Below are 24,441 nucleotides of genomic sequence, written 5' to 3'. Positions count from 1 at the left end.
AGAATAAACAGAATGATTTAGACTTGTTCTGTAACTTGGTGTGCTGTGCAGGGTCCTGGGCAGTCATTTCCATAGGGAATGCCAGGGAATGTTTCCTTCCTCCACCTGGAGATTACAGACACAGGTCAGGGATAAAAGACATGATTCATCCCATCATTCCAAGCCCAGTCAGAAGCAGACCTTGATTTACCACATCTCTAAGCCGAAATGGCAGAGAAACTGTCATTTATGAGCACTTATCCAAACTCATCATCTGGGCTTCTTTTTGCCTGCATGTCCCTTGTCCTCCACAGCTCTACCTCATGTTCAGCTTGACCTAAACCAACAGTACCCAAAACCCCTGCAATCTGCTTCATTTCCTTAATTTGAACTTGGGTTTGTTGTTAAGTCTGAACTGAGTAGATTTAATTCTTTTTTTAAGAGAGAGTTTATAGTCTAAGGAAGTCTTTTCAGAGAGAAAACACAGATGGCAAGAAAACAAATTCCTGTGTCATGAATTTCAGTAGAAATGGGAAATAACAAGAGAATTGAATTGCTGTAGACTTCTGCAAAAGCTTCCTGGGGCCCACAGATGTGAGTGGCAGCAGCTTTGGCCACAATTAGCTGTGCTGCTGATCACTTACACAAGTGTGACAAATGAACAGCCATAAAACTTCCATTCAGATCTTCCACCCTCACACAGCCACACACCAATTGCACAAATTCATCAGAAGCACCAGTTATTTTTTTCACAGCCTCTTAATGCGTGTGCTGAGAGGAAAAAAAAAAACCTTAAAATCCTCATTTTTTTTCTACTTGCAGGCTCTGAAAAAAAAAAAAATTAACTAACATCCATAACTAATAGATTAGAACCTCCCAAGCAGTTTTCTTCATCTGGGACCCCCCTGCACCTCGTGGTGTCACAAACATGTATGACCTGGGGAGCAGTGGCTGGGTTGGAATGTGCTCATGTGATTTAGCCTTTACTTTAGAAGCAAAACTTGGAGAGATAACAGAAAAAATAAATAAAATATCAAACCTAGCAACTGTATTCTCAGAAGGAAAGGAACAAGGCACAAGATTGTTTTGTCAATACTGAGGAATTCATTTAATCCTGCCAACTAAACAACGGAAAAGCAGAAAACGTTCCTGGGTAAATGAGAACCAATTTTGCTCTTCCAGTAGGGAATTTTAAAACAGTATAGAGCCTCTGCAACATTTGTACAGCTGTCCCAAAGCCATTCCCACCACTGCTGGACAGCAGCTTCCACTCCCATCCTGGGAGCACTCGAGGTGGAGAGCAGAAAGAGTAATGAATATGGGCACAGGAAATAAATGCCATTCAGTGGTTTTGTTTCCCCTTCAATCAAAGACAAAAATGTTTCTGTCCAAACACTGACTTTGTTGCTTTCTTTAGAGATATTATATTTGGAAAATATTCAATTATCCTGTCAAGAGCATTAAAGTATAAACAGATGTGCAGAGTGGAAAGAGAGCAAAAGTAAAAAAAAGAAAAAAAGCACGATTTTCAGGCATATAAATGATTTTGCTTCAGCAGCAGAAGGGTCATGAATATGAATAGTGCTGAATTCTAGAGAAGCCATTTGTCATTATTAAAATTAGTGCTTTGTCAACACAAAAATCTCCCTCCCAGCTTCCCCCCAGCCGCACAAGCAGCTGCGTGAGGGGATTCATTATCCAGAGCGGGGCTCTGCCTCTGGAGGGACGAGGTAATCCAGAGCAGGAGGCTCCAGGCTGGGGCAAGGATGAGCTGCCACAGAGTCAGAGAGGCTGTGCCACCAGGGATGAGCACAGGAAACCTGGCAGCTCTGTGCTCCTCAGCCCTGCCATCTCACTGCCACAGGCAGAAACCCAAAGGGGCTGCCCCCCGATCCCCTTCCTGGCCTCGGCACTTGGAGCGCGATGGATTAGCAGAATGCATTTGGCTGGGAGAGGAGCCGAGCAGTGCATGCACTTCCACGGGAAATGCACATCCACATCCCTGCAAGAACACCACGGATTGCCCGGCACGAGGCCGAGCTGCACCGCATTAATTCCTCCCTTCTGGCAAACCTGATTTTAAAAAGCTGCTAAAGACAGTAAACATCCATTTCCTCTCAGAGCAGCAGAATTCCCACATGACACCCAACTCTGCCTCCTGGGCTTTCCAGCAATGGGCCAAGCAGCAGGAGGAAAGGACCTAAAGGGGACCATTGATCCTATTTAATTGTGGAATGGCTGAGAGGATGAGGTGGAACACATTTATACTTAAGTTTGCTAATGGATTTTTTCATTGGAAGTGCTTGGTCAATAGATAAGGGGGAGTTTCAGATCCCAACAGAAAGGAACCAGCCAATCTTTTATTCCCAGCACAGGATTGCCATCCTTGAGATTGTGTTGCACTCCAGCTGTGCCCTCCAGAGGCAGGTGGCTAATCTTTGGCCAAAACCAAGTGCTTTGTGCTAAAGCCGTGCTAAGGTTGGCAGCTACAAAGGAAAAAAGCTCTTTATTCTAAATTAATAGGGCTGTGCATCCAGAGCAAGCACACAAACTCTGAGTACAGAACACAGTTTGAAGGCACTGGTTTATATTACATTTTTTTAAAAAAGCCCTTTGTTTCTCTCTGCTAACTACTCTAGGTTTCATTTTCTAGAACACAAGCCTGCATATACAAACATTCCATATAGAGAAAACAACATTCCACATAGAGAAAACACTATTCCACAAAGAGAAAGCAGTGTGTATCCGAATTCTAGATCTAAGTGCTGTGAAATAGCCCTAGAGACAAAAACCACACAGTGAAATGGTGTGAGGGTCCTGCCATTAGTTTGCAAGCAATCATCCATGCTCTAAACATGAACTGTTAAAACCCATCACCTTTCATCCCCAGTGATTTGGAGGTAGATGGCAAAGAATTAAATCCCATTTTAGTCCATGAATAATAAATCATATCTGGGTTTTTTTCACTTCCAAAAACACCACTGGAGCAAAAGAAGTCAAAAGAGACATCAAGATCTTTCGACTCCATGAAGAGTGATTAACTGGATATTTTAAATTGGTTTGCAGCATAATTAAACTCCTAGAATAAGCTAATACTCATCTCCTACATTTTAACATTAAAAACAATCTCATTTATTTTCAAGTGTACACAAAGCACAAAGAGCTCACAGATTTACTTGCATACTTCATTTGGTGCAATAACTTTAAAAGCCATTGGCAGACCCTTTAGCACTCATCAAACAAATGCTCCAGAAGCAAGGTGATATTCTCCAGCAACATTTCCTACAAGTGTTTTCCTTTTCAGCACTTCAAAGCAGTTTGCAGGAAGAACTTTTCACATTTACAGGAGCTGAACTAGCAAGGATCTGTTTGTGTTGGCTGAGGTTTATTTTGTGAGGAGAGGATGATTTATTACCTTCCTTATGGGTCTGGGGTAGCACTTAGAGCATGCACTAAGTTCAGGGTAATTTTAAGATTCACTCTGTTTATGTCAACTACTTGGGGTCATAAAACACACAGGCACTGGAATCCACCAAATCAATCCACAGAAAAAAACAACTTGTACAGCTTCCAAGCTCTGCTTAGGCCGGGCCCAGAGCAGAATAAAAGGGAAGAATAAATTACCTTTTGTGGCATAAAGTGTGCAGAATGCAATCCAGCTGCAGAAGGGCCATGAGGGATACTTTCTCCTAAGCTCCATCTGTCTCCCCCTTGCAGGAGCACTAAAAGCTCCTTGTTAATAATTTACCAAACTAATGGACACATTTCCAGGCACTGGGGGCTGGTGGTTAAAGAAGCACCACCTTGGCACAGCAAGAGGGTGAGAGTGGGAAGCTAGTGGCCTCTCATCCCCTGATGTGCTAGGGACAAGCCTGGGACAGCAGGGCAGGAACCTGCAGAAAGGAAAGCTTTCTCTGCGGGTGGATCACTGCTAAAAACCTTCCTGAGACACACACAGAGGTATTTCAGAGCCCATCTCCAGCATATCTGACCCAGAGCCCAGCCTCCAAAGGAATGCTGCATAAACACTCTCCCCCAGGCCTGGGCTGTGCAAGGCATTACTCAAACCACACCCAGCAGCCCTCCAGGACATCAGCTCATTTCATTTTGAATTAAAAAAACTCAAAATGCACCAACCTGAACATGACTCCTGAAGCAGAACCCAGAGGAGGAAGGAACAGACACTCACCGACAACCTCAGCCCTCCTCTCTTGCACATGACTTTTTAAACTCCTCCCTTTCCTAATCATCCCAGTCAAGTCTCACCTGGACACAATTATCCCTCTGCAAAGCAAACCCCTTACTGGGGAACCAGGTGTCCCCACTGTTGATAGCTAGTTTCCTCAGAATGAGGGTGCTTCAATCCCCCAAATCTGCCTGCAGCTGTAATCCAATTCCACTGTCTGTCCACCCCAGTTCAGGCCCCTGCACTGACTAAAACAGCCAAGTGACAACATTCAGTTTGGTGACATCTTCATAAAAATAAATAATGACAATCTATAGGCAAAACAGCCACAAAACTGAGTTTAATCACCACATGGAAAGAAAATGCTGGGAAATACATTTGTCACATTGTTCTTATAAACTCTCTTTATCCCTCTGAAATAAATCATGAGATCTACAAGGCAGTGGTCATGTAAAGGCTGATAAAAAGAAGTCATATCAGCAATGAGGAGAAAATAAAGACAGAGATACTTAGCTGAGATACCATCCTTCACAGAGCCTGAGAGTGTTTCTGTGACAGAATTTATTCCCTTACTTACAGCCATGCTATTCTAGACACACCAGTCAGCACTGGGGGGGAACAGCAAATTGGATTTTTGGTGTGCCATGTCTGAAAGGCTTCTCTTCCCCCAGATCAGCATTTTCATGACCCACCTGTCCAACTACGGCAACGACCGCCTGGGCCTCTACACCTTTGCCAACCTTGCCAGCTTTGTCAGGAGCTCCACAAACCTGAGGCTGCAGACGCTGCCCCCCGTGCAGCTGGCCCAGAAGTACTTCCAGCTCTTCCCCGAGCAGACTGACCCCCTCTGGCAGGTAAAGTCACCTCCTCTTCCTCCTCCAGCTGCAATCCCCTCATTGGAACGAGCATCTTTTCCTCTAAAAAGCCTTTTTCGAGTATGGGAATGTGAGTTCAATGCTGTCATTTAATGGTTACCTGAACCTGCCTCTTCTCCTACCTGGAATACCATGAGCCACACTGAGCTTGTGGTTACACAGGCTTAAATACAGGGGGGCACCAAGGAAACATGTGCAGCTTTTTAGGGCTTACACTGGCAAAAAGGTGCAGAAAATTTCCCCTATTATTTTTGGCCTAGCTATAAAGGAAGTATAAATCCATAATATCTCCACTGGGCTGCAGCAATTCCGTTCAGCTGATGATTTTCTCTGTCACATTTTGTTAATTTTATTCACCAGCAAAGTGTATCCTCTGTTACCTCTGCAAAAGCAGCGTCTGTATGATAACTGCTTTGAAGAGCAGCCCAGTCCCAACCTCTTCTGCAGGGCCTTTTGTTCACAGGTCTTTATTTTGCATTCATAGGTAGGAGAAAGATAAGGAGATGAATAATATCCCACATTTCTCTTTTGTCCTTCCCTTTTGCATTCTCACGTAAATTAAAATTGGCATTAAGCCCCATGCATCCAAAACCATTCTGACAGCTCAAAAAGTAATGCCTCAAAGCCATCCAGAGGCTTCCATCTGAACCTCAGATGGAAATGTGATTAAATCAATGTTCCAAAAAAATTTTTTTTTCCCTTCTTCTTTTCTGCTGATGACTGACCCTTGTCCTCAGTCATCCAAAGCCGTTGTACACCCACTGTGGGATGTTGCAGCTCAGTGCAGGGCTCTGGCAGTGGTGCAGAGCACTGAGGCCCTGCAGAGGTTCCAGGTGCCCCAGTGTGATGGCCACCACCACCTTTTGTCCTTCAGAACCCGTGTGACGATAGGCGACACAGGGATATTTGGTCCAGAGACAAAACTTGCGACCACCTGCCCAAATTCCTGGTGATCGGACCCCAGAAAACAGGTAAGGAGCACAAGGAGAGCTTTAAAAAAGTTTCTACAAAGTCAAAGGTGTTTTTTTTATTTTTTAATATTTCCTAATGGCATCTGTTTTTGTTGTCATAGGAACGACAGCCCTTTATTTATTTCTTCTGATGCATCCTTCCATTATCAGCAATCTCCCCAGCCCAAAAACTTTTGAGGAAGTTCAATTCTTCAATGGCAACAACTACCACAAGGGAATTGACTGGTAAGAAGAGTCACAAAAACGAGATGTTCATTCCTAATACATGGAAAATCACGGTGGAACAATTCCGGGAGCGGGTGTGACATGGCCTTAATTACTGGATGAATTCGTTATGCAGGGAATTATCAGATGGAAAGAGAATCTAATTGGTAATGATGGGGCATTTAATCAAGCCCCTAATTTTGTTTAGACATTACAGAAAGAATTTTCTGAGTTTTCACACAAATGAATGCAAGAGGCAGATCTGTCATGAGAGTTCTGTCTTCATGCTGAATAACATCTCTGTCTTGTCATAGCTGTAGCTGCACTGACTTACACTCTGTTCCTTCCAAAGTGGCTTTTCATGAAGTGAGGTTCCATTTATCTCTTCACGAGGATCCATCCAATCAATTTTAAATGGAAAAGACCATTCAAAGCCAAAATTCAAATCTTGCATTCTGAAAGCGTCCAAAAGCAAAGTTATGTCAGTTCCAAAATGAAGTACTTCAACAATGTTAAAATTAAACAGTTTGACATTTAAATGTTGACATTAAATGTTGACATTTTGAAGCTTTTCCCATTTTTTTCTGCAGCTAAAACTGAACTCACTCCAAACTGGTGAAAGATATCCCTTTGACACTGAAGTTATTAGCAAAAATCCCATCCATCACAGGAAAAACCTAATTACCAGACTTCATGAGGGCTTTAGCAATTACCAGCACCACCTAAGAGCCAAGATGCATTCCCATTACTCCAGTCTGGGCTGAGCTGAAAAATTCAATTTTCCTTCTTGAGAATTATGTCTGAAAATTCACCTTCTCACCCACTATGAAATGGGAAGCACGGGGCCATGACCCTGTTGTGCTGCTGCTAATCCTGACAAGTCTCTTCCCTTACAAGGTACATGGAATTCTTCCCCACTCCTTCCAACACCACCACTGACCTCCTCTTTGAGAAAAGTGCCAACTATTTCCATTCTGAGGAAGCTCCCAAGAGAGCTGCTTCCCTCATCCCCAAGGCCAAGATCATCACCATCCTCATCGACCCGTCCGACCGCGCCTACTCCTGGTACCAGGTAGGGAATTCTGAGCCGCTGGCAGGGGATGATGGGTGGCATCAGTGGGAATCTGTGTCCTTGAGCAAGTGATGGGACTTATGGCACAGCCTTGGCACCCCGTGGGAGCAGGAGGGTGCTGGATGCCAGCTTTTGCAGCTGGCACCTGCGACACCGGTGTCAGGAATGATGAAAGTTCCCAGCACAGAGCTGCCACCAGCTGGAAGCAAACAGTTTAATCTCAATTACAGCTGACAGGGCAGAGAGGGAGAGCAGTGCTCCATGCCCAGGGAGATGCACAGGGAAGAGGAGCCCAGCCAGGGAATCAGAGCTCTTGATGCTGAGGGCCCCGCTTCCCTTCCCCCAGCATGTAAGCTCGGCAGTGTGCAGCGGTGCTCAGATAGAACCAGTGTCTCCTGAAGTTTCCAAGGAGGTAAAAAGAGCTGTGACTGGAGACACTGGCTTTTTTCTCTCCTTGGAAATAAAAGCAAGCCTGTTGTTTTCCCCAGAAAACTCCAGGATGCTCTTCCTTGCCTTTTACTGAGCCCACACTCTTCCATAATAAAATCTGCACTATTAAAAATTCTATTTTTAAGGAAATGTATAAGCATGCATGTGAAAAATGACGTAGGCAAACACATGAAGGAAACACTAAATGCAGTGTTAAAATACTCAGATTAATAAGGCTGGGACAGCATGAAATACACCATTGCTGATCCTGCCAGCAAGTTCTGCAAGGAACAAAGCACGGCCAGGGGCTGCAGTTTGCACCAGGTAATATCTCATTGGCACCTTTCCAGCTGCCGAGGCAAAGCAGCGAAACAGTGATTTTTGAGATTTTGAAGATTTCAGGCTTCGTCTCCAGCATGCCCGTGGCACGTATTTCCCTATCTCCCGCAGCACCAGCGCTCCCACGAGGACCCCGCTGCCCTGAGGTTCGACTTTTACCAGGTGATCACGGGCGGGCCCTGGGCGCCGCCGGAGCTGCGGGCGCTGCAGCGGCGCTGCCTGACCCCCGGCTGGTACGCGCTGCACATCCACAGGTGGCTCTCGCACTTCCCGCCCTCCCAGGTAAGGGCCGGGCTGGGCCCGCCCAGCTCAGCCAGCCTCGGCACGGCCCAAAGCGGTTCCGAGGCTCCTGTGCCCCGGGAAAGCTGCAGCTGCAGCGCCAGATCCTGTGGGAAGGGCTGGCAAATTCGTTTAGAAAATGCCAGGGCTTTTTCGAAATAGAAATTTCATCCTGCTCCCCACTTGGTCCCTCTCATAGAAATCTTCTCATGTCTTTGATCCTCAGATGGAATTGGCCTTTCTCAGGGCTGGAGCACAGATTCCTTCTTTTGCCCCCTCTTCCTTCAGATATTTTGTTGAATTGTCTTTTATTTCCTTTGCCGTGAAAAATTCACCTAAATGCATAGATCTGAAGAATATTTCCATGGTTGAAGTAACAATAATAAAATAACCCAAAGCAAACATATTAGTGCTGCCAAGCACATGCATGGGCACTCTTTATCCAAGGACATGGTGACATGGCAGTTCATGTCTGCACCTCCTGTCAGACAAAGCTGTACAAGGCTCTGCCATGAGCAAGGCTCCCCAGAGACTGCTCTGGCTGGGACAGAATGTGCTGAAAGGAGGCAGAGCTGAGCATATTGCCTACTTTGTCAGGGACCTGGGGAAAAGAAACCCAAACAAACAACAAAAAGAATGAGAAGCTCTGCCTTCTTGCAATCCTCATTTTCCTTTTTACCCAGCCTCAGCTGTACTACAGAGAGGAGAAGCAGGTCAATCCCATTTCCAGGAGAAGGGAGAAAATCTCAGTCATTTACTTCCTTTTTTCGTCTCTGGCCTTTCTACTCTTTCATAAATGGGGAGGGAGTCCTGCCCAGAGCTGCTGAGCTGGCAGCAAGGGCAGCATTGCCCTGGGAGCAAACAGGCCACGTCTCCTCCTTGCCCACCTCATCCCAACTAATTCCTCCAAAGGAGAGGGGGATGTCCTGGCAAACTGAGCACATGCAGAGAGTGCTGAGCATCCCATGCCCTGTTCCCTGGGCTCCTCCTCTGCCCTCACCTGGAGCTGCTCCTTCTCTCCTCAAGATGTCCCACAGACACATCACAAACCACAACAATATTTAACACCCTTTCCTTATCTCTTTTCTCACAATTGTCAGGTTTGCTTGGGAGGTTTACCTCCTGCATTGGAACAAGGTGCACACACAGAGTTACAAGGTGCCCACCTATGTGAATCCAGCTCAATAAAGTAAAAAGCAAACCTGAACAGGAGTTCATCCACATGAATGCTTTTAGCACTGCACAAAGTCATTGTCCTGGTTTAGGACAAATTAGGGGAAATCTCCGAAAGGGAGTCCCCTAAAACAAACCTCCAACCACCCCTCCCCCAATACCGGGTTCGGGAAGGAATTCCTCGGAGGAGCAAAGTGGAAAATAAAACCTATTTAATAACAAGTAACAAAGGAACACTCCCCAACACAAGAAAAGAAAAAGAAACCAGGCAGTGTTGTGGAGGGTGCTGATCTTCTTCTCGCAGACTCCGGGGGGTCCTGGACGTCCCAGGTCAGGTCCGGAGCCGGTACGGTATCTTCAGGGGAGGGTAAGAAAGAGGGAAAGGAAAAAAAAAAAAAAAAAAGGAAGAGCGCAAAAGAAAGCAAGCAAGCCAAGCTAAGCAGCAGCAGCAAGCAAAAGCAAAAGCAGCCAGCAAGCTAAGCAGCAGCAGCAGCCAGCCCAAAAGCAAAAGCCCAGGTGCCCGGTCACCCTCACCTCCCCCCCCTCCCCGCCCCGCCGCGGCAAGACGGCCAGGGGCGGGGGGAAGAAAGGCCAGACACAACACACGATATTGGGATAAAGGCTGTCACCCCACGACACTCCACCCCTTATCCCATATCGTGAACATACAATAAAAACTTTCATTTCACTTACTCACACCTTTAACACTTACGCATTCCTCTCATCTTACTTGCTCACACCTTTGACACTTACAGTTTCCTTCTGTCTCACATTCAACAAACAATGACATTCATATACGAGTCTCATCCTACAATCAGGTCTCCCTGAGGTACACACCGTGTTGTTCCATCTTTCTGCATTATCCACCATGTATAACCTGGTCCTTGAGCAAAGACAATCCCACGGATGGGTTTGTCTGTACTCGAGGCAGGGTTGATCCATACTGTCTTTCCCAACAAACCTCTGACATGGGCCACTGGGGCTTTATCTCCATCTACTATATTAAGGAGCTCAGACTGAGCAGGACCCGCTCGGTTGGTGGAACCTCGAGTGTTAACTAGCCAGGTAGCCTTTGCCAAATGCTGCTCCCAGTTTTTTAAAGACCCCTCACCCAATGCTTTTAAGGTGGTTTTTTACCAATCCATTGTATCTTTCCACTTTCCCTGCAGCTGGTGCATGATAGGGGATATGGTACACCCACTCGATGCCATGTTCCCTAGCCCAAGTATTAATAAGATTGTTTTTAAAATGAGTTCCATTATCCGACTCAATTCTCTCGGGAGTACCGTGCCTCCAAAGGACCTGCTTTTCAAGGCCCAAGATAGTGTTACGGGCTGTAGCATGAGACACAGGGTAGGTTTCCAACCATCCCGTGGTGGCTTCTACCATGGTTAGTACATAGCGCTTGCCTTGGCGGGTTTGAGGCAGTGTGATGTAATCAATCTGCCAGGCCTCCCCGTACTTGTACTTAGACCACCGCCCCCCATACCAGAGGGGCTTCACCCGCTTGGCCTGCTTCATGGCAGCGCACGTCTCACAGTCACGAATAACCTGAGAGATACTGTCCATGGTTAGATCCACCCCTCGGTCTCGTGCCCACTTATAGGTGGCATCTCTACCCTGGTGACCTAAGGCATCATGGGCCCATCGTGCTAAGAATAACTCTCCCTTATGCTCCCAGTCGAGGTCTATCTTCAACTCCCCTATCTTTGCAGCCTGATGTACTTGCTGGTTGTTTTGCTGCTCTTCATTAGCCCTACTTCTGGGGACATGGGCGTCTACATGGCGAACCTTCACAGGTAACTTCTCTAAACCGAGTAGCGATATCTTTCCACTCTTCCGCAGCCCAAATTGGTTTTCCTCGGCGCTGCCAGTTCGCCTCATTCCATCTCTTCAGCCATCCCCATAGAGCGTTGGCTACCATCCAAGAATCGGTATACAAATAGAGCCTTGGCCACCTCTCTCTCTCTGCAATACCTAGGGCCAGTTGAATAGCTTTGATTTCGGCGAATTGACTAGATTCACCCTCTCCTTCAGTAGCCTCTGCGGCCCGTCGAGTGGGACTCCATACAGCTGCCTTCTACTTCCGTTTCATCTTTATGACGCGACAAGAACTATCGGTGAATAGAGCGTAACGTGTTTCTTCTGCTGGCAACTGATTGTATGGCGGGGCTTCCTCAACCCGAGTCACTGGCTCTTGCTCTTCATCTGCGACACTAAAGCTTTCACCTTCGGGCCAATTTGTAATTATTTCTAGGATCTCAGGGCGATTTAACTTCTTAATTTGAGCGCGCTGCGTAATGAGGGCAATCCACTTACTCTAAGTAGCATTGGTGGCATGGTGGGTAGAGGGAACCTTTCTTCTGAACATCTATCTCAGCACCGGTAGTCGTGGTGCCAGAAGGAGTTGTGCCTCTGTACTAACTACTTCTGAAGCGGCTTGGACTCTTTCATAGGCAGCTAAGATTTTTTTTTCTGTTGGAGTATAGTTATCTTCAGAACCCCTGTAGCTCCGACTCTAAAATCTCAATGGTCGGCCTCGGGTCTCGCCAGGCAGCTTTTGCCAAAGGCTCCAGGACAGGCCATGGCTCCCGGCTGCAGAGTAGAGTACGTTCTTCACATCTGGTCCCGTCCTGACTGGGCCAAGGGCTATAGCATGAGCGATCTCCTGCTTGATCTGGACGAAAGCTTGCTGCTGCTCAGGGCCCCAATGGAAGTCGTTCTTCTTGCGGGTAACCAGATAAAGGGGTCTCACAATCCGACTATACTCAGGGATGTGCATCCTCCAGAAACCTATAGCGCCTAAGAAAGCTTGCGTTTCCTTCTTATCAGTTGGTGGGGACATAGCAGTGATTTTGTTAATAACATCCGTAGGAATCTGACGCCGTCCGTCTTGCCACTTCACCCCCAAGAACTGGATTTCTCGGGCAGGTCCCTTGACTTTGCTCTTCTTAATGGCAAATCCGGCTTTCAGGAGAATGTGAATGATCTTCTCTCCTTTCTTGAACACTTCTATTGCTGTGTTCCCCCAAACAATGATATCATCAATATATTGTAAATGTTCTGGAGCCTCACCCTCTTCTAGTGCAGCCTGGATCAGTCCATGACAGATGGTAGGACTGTGTTTCTACCCCTGGGGCAATCGGTTCCAGGTGTACTGCACTCCCCTCCATGTAAAAGCAAACTGAGGCCTGCATTCTGCTGCCAGAGGAATGGAGAAAAATGCGTTAGCAATATCGATGGTCGCGTACCACTTTGCTGCCTTGGACTCCAGCTCGTACTGCAGTTCCAGTATGTCCAGTACAGCCGCACTCAGTGGCGGAGTCGCTTCATTCAAGGCACGATAGTCCACAGTCAATCTCTATTCTCAGTCAGATTTTCGCACAGGCCAGATAGGGCTGTTAAAGGGTGAGTGGGTTTTACTGACCACCCCTTGGCTCTCCAGCTCTCGGATCATTTTGTGGATGGGAATCACGGCATCTCGATTCATCCGGTACTGCCTGCGGTGCACTATTGAGGTGGCAATTGGCACTCGTTGCTCCTCTACCTTCAAGAGTCCTACGGCAGATGGGTTCTCTGATAGTCCAGACAAGGTATTCAATTGTTTAATACCCTCCATCTCCACTGCAGCTATTCCAAAAGCCCACCTGAATCCCTTAGGATCTTTGTAATAGCCATTCCGGAGGAAGTCTATGCCCAAAATGCACGGAGCCTCTGGACCAGTCACAATCGGATGTTCCTGCCACTCCTTCCCAGTCAAGCTCACCTCAGCTTCTAACAAAGTCAACTGTTGTGATCCCCCCGTCACTCCAGCAATGGAAACAGGTTCTGTCCCCACGTGTTCCGATGGCATCAAGGTACACTGTGATCCAGTGTCAACCAACGCTTCATAATCTTGTGGCTCTGATGTGCCAGGCCATCTGATCCACACCTTCCAAAAGACCCGATTTTCCCGTGCCTCTTCCTGGCTAGAGGCAGGGCCCCTCTAAGCCAGATTGTCCTTCTTTCCTTGGGCATGTGCCTTAGAAGTTCCTTCAAGGGGATCGGACATGTCATCATCATCATCATACTTAACATCTCGGAGCTGCTCTCTTTTTGCTGATACTTCCTCTTTCCTTCAAATCACGCACCCGTTGTGCCAAAGCAGCGGTGGGTTTTCTGTCCCATCTCCTCATGTCTTTTCCAGACTCACGCAGAAAGGCCCATAACTCAGCCCGTGGGGTGTACCTTCTCTGCCCATCAAAGGAGCGCCAACGTTGGATACCAGGGCTTCTAATTTGTACAGCCGAGATTTGAATAAGGTCCTCCTTAATCTCTTCCCGGAGTTTCTTATGATTCTCCTCTATTTTGTCCTCTAGTTTCTGCAGTCGGGTTTCCACTGCTGCAATTCTGGCATGAGTTGGGCCGTGCACAGAATCTGCATACGCTCGAAGCTTCTTTGACATATCGAGCACAGTCTCATATGTATCATCCCGCTTCATTATTGCTAGGGCAGAAGCATATTCAGGTGGCCCAAGTCGCACAAGTTTCCTCCACATTACAGGTGTGCATGGTACCAGGTCCGGATCCCTAGTTGTTATATCATCTGAGAAAATGAGCTCTGCCACCACCATCTCTCTCAGGTGTTGGATTCCCTGTTCTATGGTCTTCCAACGTGTCTGCTGTATATAGAGATCATCTGCACATAAGTATCTTTGTGCTACACTATCCAGGACCCGTTCCCAGAGGCTGTGAGGGCTAGCCCTGCTCATCACACCTTGATCGATGACAGGATCATGTGACAGGGATCCCAAATGCCTCGCTTCAGTACCATCCAACATCGTAACCTCCCCTGCAGCATCCCAAAGGCAGACTAACCAACTAATTATAGATTCGTCAGGTTGTCGTCTGTAATCCTTTCTTAAGCCTCTGAGGTCCTTCAGAGAAAAGGAGTCAGTATTGGCTCCAGAATCTGTGCCCCTTGATGTGGCCTCTGATTTTGGTGAGGGTCCTTCTCCGGCATCATCATCATCATCCTCCACCTTTCGATTGGTCTTGCTTTTACACTTCCCACCTCTTGTATTGGCTGCAACAGCCATGGGTTGAGGCCTATTGTCTGATTCAGCTGCTAGCCTGGAGCCTGGGATGTTAGCTGCAGCCTGGGTCACTGGGATAGTAACCAACTTATCTCCCTGTTCCCTTTCTGCTATCTGCTGCTCCACAGTATCTAACAGAGTACGGTAAACAAACGCCAAGGCCCAGCTCACTGCAGTGATCCTTTCCTCCTTAGTATTACCATGGCACTTCTCCCTCAAATACTTTGCCACCTCGACTGGGTTCTGAATTTGATCAGATGGGAAGTCTCAATCTTTAGGATCAGAAAATTCCTTTAAAGCCTGGCCCATATCCTCCCATTTCCCACTCCAGTCAAAATTTTTCCTGCTTTGTTTTACTCCCGAATCAGGAGTCTCTCTAACCCCTCTAGAAATCTCAGCTTTCATTTTATATACACTCCAGACAGTATAGAAAAGGCTTAGTAAATTAAATGCCAGAAAGATGGTTTCTTTTAAACTCAGGGGAAATTCAATATTTTCTAATAGAGATGTCAGCAATTCGGGGGAGAAGAAGGAAGACGAAAGCTGAAAAGCCCCTTCTTCTTCTTCTCCCCAAACAAACTGAGTACTCAGCCAGGTCAACAATTTATACATTCCTGAAACAAAGTCCAGCATTTTAAACCCCCAACAAATCATCACACATAAGGCCAGCCCAATGACTATTCTGGTTAATGCCCCCCGCCTACAAAAATAACTTATTAGGGATAACACCAGAGCTATTTTTGGGTAAGGAAATAACCCTAGGGACCACAAAGGTAATAAAACTTCAAACACCCCTAGGGACCAGAAATACTGGCAGGCTTTCACCCCTAATGACATTATGAATTACCAATATGCCCACGAAACAACCAGTACCAAAAATATTATTGTTATAGGTTTTTTTTCCACTGTCTTTGGCCTCCGTTTCCCGGCCAACGCACCAAGAAGTTAACTGTCCTGGTTTAGGACAAATTAGGGGAAATCTCCGAAAGGGAGTCCCCTAAAACAAACCTCCAACCACCCCTCCCCCAATACCGGGTTCGGGAAGGAATTCCTCGGAGGAGCAAAGTGGAAAATAAAACCTATTTAATAACAAGTAACAAAGGAACACTCCCCAACACAAGAAAAGAAAAAGAAACCAGGCAGTGTTGTGGAGGGTGCTGATCTTCTTCTCGCAGACTCCGGGGGATCCTGGACGTCCCAGGTCAGGTCCGGAGCCGGTACGGTATCTTCAGGGGAGGGTAAGAAAGAGGGAAAGGAAAAAAAAAAGAAGAGCGCAAAAGAAAGCAAGCCAGCCAAGCTAAGCAGCAGCAGCAAGCAAAAGCAACAGCAGCCAGCAAGCTAAGCAGCAGCAGCCAGCCAGCCAAAAGCAAAAGCCCAGGTGCCCGGTCACCCTCACCCCCCCCTCCCCGCCCCGCCGCGGCAAGACGGCCGGGGGGGGGCGGGGGGAAGAAAGGCCAGACACAACACACGATATTGGGATAAAGGCTGTCACCCCACGACAGTCATTTAAAGCTAATTTAAATCCAGGTTGTCACAGAAGTGAAATAATGCCATTTTTTGGTAACCCTTAGTCCTGTTTCCAAATCAGTGCCATATTTACCCCTGCAGTTGCTCATAATTGATGGACAGCAGCTGAGAAGTGACCCTGCTACTGTGATGGATGAAGTGCAGAAGTTTCTGGGAGTCTCTCCTCACTACAATTACTCTGAAGCCCTAACGTGAGTGTATTCCTTTCCTTACCTGCCCTGTGGGGTCCCAGAGCACATCCCTCCCACCAGGATCCCTGCATTATTAATTAGAAGGAGACAACACATCAGGATAACAGTAACTTTGAGAAGCTTGGGCTTCTCTTCCATCAGTCTCCAGGAGCTGAATCCTGGAGTGTCAGGTGGGGAAAGTTTGGATTTACCATTCCAAAGGAGCCTGATGGCAGAGGCTGGGTGAGAAGCACTCCTTCCCTAATCCCATTTTCCTGTCTGGATTTCCACACACAGCTGAGACTCCTGCAGGGGTGGGAGTGGGCTGAATTCCTCTCTCCCCTCGTAGTCCAGCAGAAAACTGTAAGAAGCTTTTGCCCTGAGCCTCCCTGTGTGAGGAGCACCATCCCCTCACAGCCCCAGCCCTGGGATATCTGTGCCCTGGGAAGCCTGGCACTGCTTTTCCAAGCCCCTGAGCCAGCACATGGAGTGGGAAACAGCAAAGCCTCTGCTTCACCTTCCCTGCAGGCTGGTCCTGAGGGAAACACAACCACAGACTTTGCAGCTGCTCCTCTCTGCTTGCAATTCCCATTTAATGTTTCCTCCCCTGGCAGGGTTCAGTTTATTTATATCATAGGTTCAAAGTAAGACTTCAGTGCTTAAGGAAGTCACTCTGCCAAAACCTTTTTCTAGAGGAAGAATTTTGGATTTCAGAATGCAATTTTTTAAGTCACTGGTTTCCAAAGAGGGTGGAGGGGAGGAGGAGTCTGATCACAGAGCTGAGCTATTGATGCTTGAACAACTCACAACTGCACATCTGCAGTGCCTTCTGCTGGGTTTTTAAAATCCACACCCACAGACATACATCTTCCTTGCTGGAACTAAATTAAAGTCAGTGGAGTTGCACAGCAGGAAGAAATTTGGCCTCTCATACTGGTTAGGACAGGAAAAATGGATTGTAAACAGATCCGTAAAATTATGCACTCCCTGTTTAGAGGCATCAGGAATGCAAATGTGCAGTGGAAGCCCTCACTTCTGCACGGATTTGGGATGGAAGGGGAAAATGCATTAACGTGTGTAGCTGCTTTCTGGCAGGGCTTGTCAAAGGGGGAAAGATTGCACAGGATTGTTCCCAGTCATTACTGCCTAACAACTGCACAGCACACATTCTTAAAGGTGACAGGAAACAGCCTAAGGAGCCAGTCCTGTGAGCAGCACTGAGCAACAAGTCCATCACCCTGAGTAATTGTGAGAAAATCTTGCAGGAGGGTGAAACCAACCCAGACAGAAGGGAGCCATGGGCGGGGAGCAGAGGGGACACTGAGGCAGGGCTGGAGGAAAACACAAGATGAGAGGAGTGTGCTTAGGAAAATGTTCTCCCTTGGAGGCTGCTACATTCTGTCAGAGAGTGAGAGGAAGATCCTCATGGAGGCATTGCTTGGCTCTGCCCTCACAGGCATTCCCTGCCTCTGGCATCAGGTACTGCCTTCCCAAAACCCTGCCTCTCCCCCAGGCTTCCTCTGCAGGGAAGGGAAGATAACCAGGCCTCCGAGGATTTCTGCTGACAGCTCTAAAATGCTCCCCTGTAGCTTTAGCTTCAGGGCTATCACTATTTTTAAATAAATACCTCCACTGTGCCCAATTACATTTACAGAAGCCCTGAGAGTTCTGTGATTTCTGAACACAGAGGGTTGAATTCAGCCCGAACTGTCTCACCCTCTTGTCCCCTTCCCAAATTTGCACATCCTTTTCATAATGTTCAATGAGCTCCTTCTGAGGCAGAAAGATTGTTTGGGGCATAGTGTTGCAGTTTCCCTTTTACCCAGCACACGATGTTGCTGCTCCTCTTGGGAAATTAATGCAAGGCAGCTAAAGCACTCCACCTTGCAAGGAGCAGATGGGAAAGGCCAAAGCAGAAATGAATCTATCATCAATATACCATTTAATCAATGATTTATTTGTTTTTAATTGATAGAGCTACAGAGACAATTTAGGAAACAAAGGTCAGGCTGCGTTAATAGGCTGGGCAAGAAAAAACCCATGGAGAAGGTTCACCCTTCTCCTGAAATTCACTCACTTCTGCCCAGCAGCAAATTGCAGGCGCCTCCATGTCACAGGGACAGAGCAGGGGCAGAAAGGTGGTGTGTAACTAATTAACTCTGTGTTCCGGCCAATTATCCTTCATCCCTCTCAAACATCTGCTGAGCAGCAGGGATGTGCAGTGTTTGGATGCTTTATGGCTGCTGCCAGTCCCAGAGCAGTAAATTCCAAACTCAGCGCCACGTGCCGCTCGTTCCTCAGCGAGTGTCCAAGCCCTCACCCAAACCCCCTCTATCTCTGCTCTGTTTCAGACACCACAATCAAATGGCCTGGTTCAGATAAGGCTGCTAAGACAGTGCTTATGCTACAATGCCATCCTAGGAAGGAAAATGGTATTTAGATACAGTGATAGGGAGCAGCCAGCTTCTTCTCCAGGCAGGTGAAATCATCAGGATGTGCAGCACCCATCAGGAGAGCTGCACATCACCCTGTGTGCTGGACAAGGACAACAAAAATTACCCAGTGCAGGTAGAGCACAGTGGGGAAAACTTCCTGCCTTTAGGCATTTCCAAGGCACATTTGTGGGAAAAAATGAATCCCCAGAGTTTACACAGGTTGCCCCCTCTGTCCTCAAAATTCCGGTCATCTAGAGAGAAGTGTGCAGCACTAGCTGTGGGCTAACACTGGTGTCTCAGTAGCCAGGAGATGTTTCTGTAGCAAGATCTTTTAAGAAATGTGATCCTCCACAGGTTTGACCCTCAGAAAGGTTTCTGGTGCCAGTTATTGGAAGGAGGAAAAACAAAGTGCCTGGGGAAAAGCAAAGGTCGGAAATACCCACCAATGGACCAAGAGGTAAGGGCTTTTCAGAAATTTATGGGAGCAGTTTGAATACTGACCTTAAATAAACACACTGGTTATTTTCTCTTGCATTTTCACTGGGTTGATGTTTTCAGGAATCAGAAACTCGAGCTTTGAACGAGAGAGCATTGAGTTCCCCCTGGGGGAGCCCTCGGTGGGATCAGAACCCATTTGCCTGCGGGGTGGGTTTCCTTTAACCTGACCTTGGTTTGTTTCTCCCCCCTCTCAGTCCCGAGCGTTTTTGTCGAGCTACTACCGAGAGCACAACGTGGAGCTGTCCAAGCTGCTGCACAGGCTGGGCCAGCCCCTGCCCTCCTGGCTGCGGCAGGAGCTGCAGAAGGTCAGGTAGCACCGGGGGCACCCGGCCAGGCGCATCCCTGCCCGCTCAGACCCGCCCGCTCCTCCGGCTCACTCGGCATCGTCAGGACAGGACCTCACGGACCCCGCTCTTCCCAGCGAAACCAGACAAACCACAGGAGAACAAATAAAAAGCCCCAAACCCAAGCCCGACAAGTGTTGGAATGCCCGCGCTGCCGGCGGAGCGGCACCGAGCCCTTCTGCCGGCTGCCGGGAGAGCGCACGGCGCCAGCGGCACCTCCCGCACCCGGGCCGGGGCCGCGCGGAGCCTCGCTCCTCCCTTCTCCAGGAGGCACCGGGAACGCTGTGTGGGACGGACGGACACCGCGTGGACAAACTGCAGTCTGTCAGGACACGGGCAAAGGATGGGAACGTCTCTCGCTGGACTGGGAGGTTGGTCCCGCGCTGGGCTTTTCCCGCTTTTGTTTGCAAACCCTTTCACATTCCCAGCAGGCCGAGCAGCGGCGCACCGCTGGTAGCCCGATACTGTCAGCTCGGCTCCTGTCTGCACAGCAGCGCTGTGGCTCTGAACCCTCAGACACTGGGTGGGTCATTTAGGGCCTCAGTCTGCAAGCTGGTGCAGACAAATAACTTAAATTACCTTTTTCAATGCTCTGGACACGAAACAGCCTGCTGGAGCACAAACTCTTCCTGCAGACTTTTATGGAGTTGAAAGGACAAACACAGCCCTTGTACATCACATATACATGTATGACGTACATATCTTCATTCCTGAATATCTGCCTTGTGTATCTTTAGATCAGACACACACTTAGCTGTAAATATCTGCTTTCTGAGCCCAGCGTGGTTTACCAAAAATACAACATGAACTGTGCTTGGTTCTCAGAGCTGTGGGGGCAAGGCCAGCAAGGCAGGGCAGAAACTCCCTACCTGTCCTGGGTGGAGGTCATTGCTCAGATTGGGAAGTGGTGAACAGATATATTTGTATGTAACATAGAAACTCACCCTCCCTTGTCTTAGAGCACTGGCAACACCACAGATGACTGCAGTAATGAGAGCTTTGGATAAGTAAGGCTTGGGCAGAGAAGAGTCTCTAAATGGAGCATTTTATAGAATTATAGCTGTTAAAATGCATTAAAATTGGCTCAGCTTTAATTAAAAGAGGACTGCCTCACTCTTGATTAAAAGCTGAATAAACATGACACTGGTTTCAGGAGCTTTTCAAGGAAATGAGGCAAACACTAGAGAATCCAGAAAATGATTTCTTGTTCTTAGCTTTTTGTTTAGAAAGAGTCTGTCTCTCAACTCTCAGCTCTTTAATGTGACCATGTCCTGAAAATCTACTGGATATTTTTATACCTCACTGTTATTTTTTAGGTTTGAATGGGCTTCACATTTCCAAGAGATCTCGTGTTCCATTGAGAACTGACATTTGAATTGACTTGTTTATGTGTCACAGAGATGAAATAACATTATTTCCAGGTTTCACTCCCTCTACCTGCAACAGGACCCACCAGCACAGAATTCCTCTGCACCACCGTGTGACAGAGGAGCCTTTGTGAACTGCCTAGAAATTATTTCCTTTGCTTTTTTATTTCTTTTTTTGTCACTGACCACATCATTGTTGGGATTCTTAGACCTGCAAAGCAAAGGCAGCAAAAATGAAACAATTACTGATGGCAAGAGGTCTGTGGCTGGGAAAGGCCGTGCTGGTCCTTCTTTCTGTCTGCAAGCCCCAGGATTCCCGTGCTGCAGGCTGGAATGCAGGCAGAGTTTCACACACTGCTGCAGGGGGGCTGGCTGCAGTTTGCTCCCATTCCCCTGGCAATGAGGGTGCCAGGATGTGACCCCATGGGCCGGGCATGGGAGCCAGGGCCCGTGGCAGCAGAGCTTGTGACGAAAGCAGAGCTTTGGCCCTTGGAAAGCTGAGCTCGGATCACTGAGGTTGTCTTTGAGCGAGAAGCAATCAGAACAGAATCCAAACCCCTCTAAATTATGCATTGACCTCTCAAGGTCTAAAATAAAGTTGCAGGATTAAGTGCTCTGAGATGTTGTCTAATAAAGCAAATTTCCCCTCTGACAGGGGAGCAGGCGGCCGAGAGTCCCCCAAACAAATTAAAATGGCGGAATTAGAAACTCTTGGGGGAGGAAGAGGTTGTGTAATGAAAGTGCTGATGGGTCCCGGCTCTCTGATGTGATAATAAGGCAGTGGGGATGTGCCCTGAATACAGAATCAGGAGCTGAGTGTTTGCTCCTCTTCCTTCCCCCCTCCCCACTTTGAGGCAGGGAAATGGGGGATCTTTCATCCCCTGAACGATCGGGGTGTGGGGTGCTCATTTCCCCTCTGCTGGGCCACCCAAAAGGGAGCCATCCACCACTCATTCAGCTCCCTTCAGTAATGAATTCTGTCCATAACAGGCTTAAAATTGGTGGTTCTAACTGGAATGTGAGTGTGTGACATCTGTGTCAAACAGGTACAGCACAGGGACATAAATCAGCAGTGACCACATGGCTGATTTTATTGTACTGAAATAAGGCTTAGTTTGGGGTTTCTTTTACATAACTCCATGTTCATGGGACAGGAATTTCCCTGTCAGACAACATTTCTTACACTGTCTTTATTTCTCTTTTTGTGCTTCCAGTTCATCCTTTTAGTGTGACTGCAAAGGTGTGGACCTGCCCACGGACTTGATTCCTCCATCGCTCTCCTACCTAGAAAAGCTGCCAAAAAGAAATAAGGATTTGCAAGCGACACAGATTCTGAAGTGTTCAGCCCTCCAGAGACTGGATAACTTTTCTAAGACTTACTATGATTTCTGTAGTATTTCAGAACAAAGGACATCCTGTTGATAGAGCTGAGGAAAAACTTCACTGTCTTGCCCAAGCTCTTTTTTTTTAAATTTTTCTTTCCCCTCCTACGTGACGACAGCAAATCCAGTTGAACAAATACTTGGTGTTGAAGCAGAAGGAATTAAAATAACTTTTGATCACTCAAAGTATTTTTTCTTTTGGGGGGTAGGGATGGTGAGGGATGTCAAGGACTGTACTTGCTGGAATTGTTTCAAATAATTGATGTGCACACAGCTGACTATGGGTTCTTCTCACTGCCACAGAATAAACACTTCTGATGGTGTATTACAGAGAGAGCTCTGCTTCTTCCCTTAAACCCTCCTTCCCATTTCCTGAGCCAGAATCTGCTATTCCACAGCCTGTGCCATGTATTTCAAACAGTGCACCCTCCCAGCCCCTCCTGCCTCAGCATCTCCCTGAGGCTTCCACCCACCCTCAGCACAGTGGCCCCAAAAATGTGGGATTTCCTGGCCACTGACCTCCTCCTCCTCCCAGCAGGGCATGTGGATGCAGGCATGTCTGACCCTTCAGTCTTTGTTACACCCATTTCTGGGCCTGCCCTCCCAAAGCCTGGCCTCCCTGCACCCCACAGGAGAGGGACATGCAGCCCCAAACAAGCTCTTGCCCTAATTAAAAATAATTTCCTTCTGCTCTGTTTGAGGACTCTTAAAAGGCCCTGGTTCGAGCTGTTGCAAATTCCTCAAACTGTGCACTCAGAAGTATGAGACAGCTTTTTTCCCCTCCCTAAAATCTCGTAATACTTCTATTTTTTATTATAAAATATTCATTTGTTTTACTGAACTGTGTCAGAATGAGGTTAAATCATATCAGAGTCGAGGATTCTTTCTACAAACCTTCCAGAATAGCAAATTCCACCTCCCGAGAGCTTCTACCACTGAGCCAAGTAGAAATGACATTACAGATATCTCACCACAAGTTTTGTCTTTGTTTTTCCAGGTCTGCCTGGTGCTTGTAGACAAATTTTCAGAGGTGGCTAAATTTTCAAAGTATTTTAGGAGTCTAAGTCTGTTAAAAAAAACAAAAAACCAAAAACCCCAAACTTGTGGGCCCCTATACTTGTAGGTCCTAAAAATCAGCTGGCTTTCCATCAGGCTTTCCTGGCCCAGGCAAGCTCCCTGCCTCAATCTTACTTAATAAAACAACAGCAGAACTCTTCCAAAAGTTTACTACCCCCAGAAAATTCATGACTCAGACTATTCCCTCCTGGAACCTGGAAACCTGAACTAACTTGTGAGGTGATCTGTTTGTGTAAAGAGCTTTTCCTGAGTGCAGTGGGAGAGGAGAGGAGAGGAGAGGAGAGGAGAGGAGAGGAGAGGAGAGGAGAGGAGAGGAGAGGAGAGGAGAGGAGAGGAGAGGAGAGGAGAGGAGAGGAGAGGAGAGGAGAGGATGAGGAGAGGAGAGGAGAGGAGAGGAGAGGAGAGGAGCTCTTTGTCAAGTCCCAGTCAGCAACTGATTTATAGAACTGCAGAAATGAATCCTGCATATAATTTAAACTCCTATTTCCGCTCATGAGGAATTAAAGACTTCCCAGGAAAGCAGATTGATATTTGCATTTCAGTCAGCTGCAGCTGCTGGGTGGAGAGGAAAACATTTAAAACATCTCAGTGAACCCAGATCTGCCACTTTGGGTTTGCAAAGCTGTTTGTCCTGCTGCAACTCCCTTCAACCAGATCTGGGCCAGTTTTATAGTGCTCCTATTTCTTTGGGAATGGGAATGTGACACACTAATACACAAATCTGTCTCCATGACAGAAGGTCAGGGGGGTTTATGGGCTGCCAGTGGGAGTCATCCTGGGGTTTTCTCAGAGGTTATTTTCAGCCAGGAGAAGGTCAGCAATGGGTGGAGTGGGATTTCTCAGTCTGAGTTGCAATTCCATAAAATGCTGTGGGGGCTGAAAAGTGTGGTTCATAATTTGGGAGATAATTTCATGCCATTCAATTGACTTTGTACTTGCCACTTCTCAGAGTCTGGTGGACGTTCTGCCGCCTTGCAGAACTTATCTGTAACACACATCCCCTGCTGGTAATTTAACTTCCCTTCAGAGGAGGAGCTGAGCTACAAGGAACAGCTGGAT

The 24,441-nt window shown here is 47.3% G+C and overlaps 1 protein-coding gene across 1 annotated transcript in view; it reads left to right on the top strand.

The window, feature by feature from the left end:
- The window catches only part of LOC103821398 (bifunctional heparan sulfate N-deacetylase/N-sulfotransferase 4), a 112,624-nt gene extending 89,897 nt beyond the window's left edge, over positions 1-22,727 (top strand). Inside the window, exons 9-17 of the mRNA XM_030239250.2 lie at positions 4,837-5,019; positions 5,915-6,011; positions 6,113-6,236; positions 7,113-7,287; positions 8,167-8,337; positions 16,191-16,300; positions 19,069-19,171; positions 19,407-19,927; positions 22,138-22,727. Of these exons, the coding sequence (XP_030095110.2) occupies positions 4,837-5,019; positions 5,915-6,011; positions 6,113-6,236; positions 7,113-7,287; positions 8,167-8,337; positions 16,191-16,300; positions 19,069-19,171; positions 19,407-19,526 (1,083 nt within the window). The 3' untranslated portion in view covers positions 19,527-19,927; positions 22,138-22,727. The remainder of the gene's footprint in view (positions 1-4,836; positions 5,020-5,914; positions 6,012-6,112; positions 6,237-7,112; positions 7,288-8,166; positions 8,338-16,190; positions 16,301-19,068; positions 19,172-19,406; positions 19,928-22,137) is intronic.
- Positions 22,728-24,441: the final 1,714 nt, after the last annotated feature.

Source organism: Serinus canaria, chromosome 4 (assembly GCF_022539315.1).
Source record: "Serinus canaria isolate serCan28SL12 chromosome 4, serCan2020, whole genome shotgun sequence".
Classification (NCBI taxonomy): Eukaryota; Metazoa; Chordata; class Aves; order Passeriformes; family Fringillidae; genus Serinus; species Serinus canaria.
Note: the sequence above shows the minus strand (reverse complement) of the source record. Positions and strands in the feature narration are given on the sequence as shown.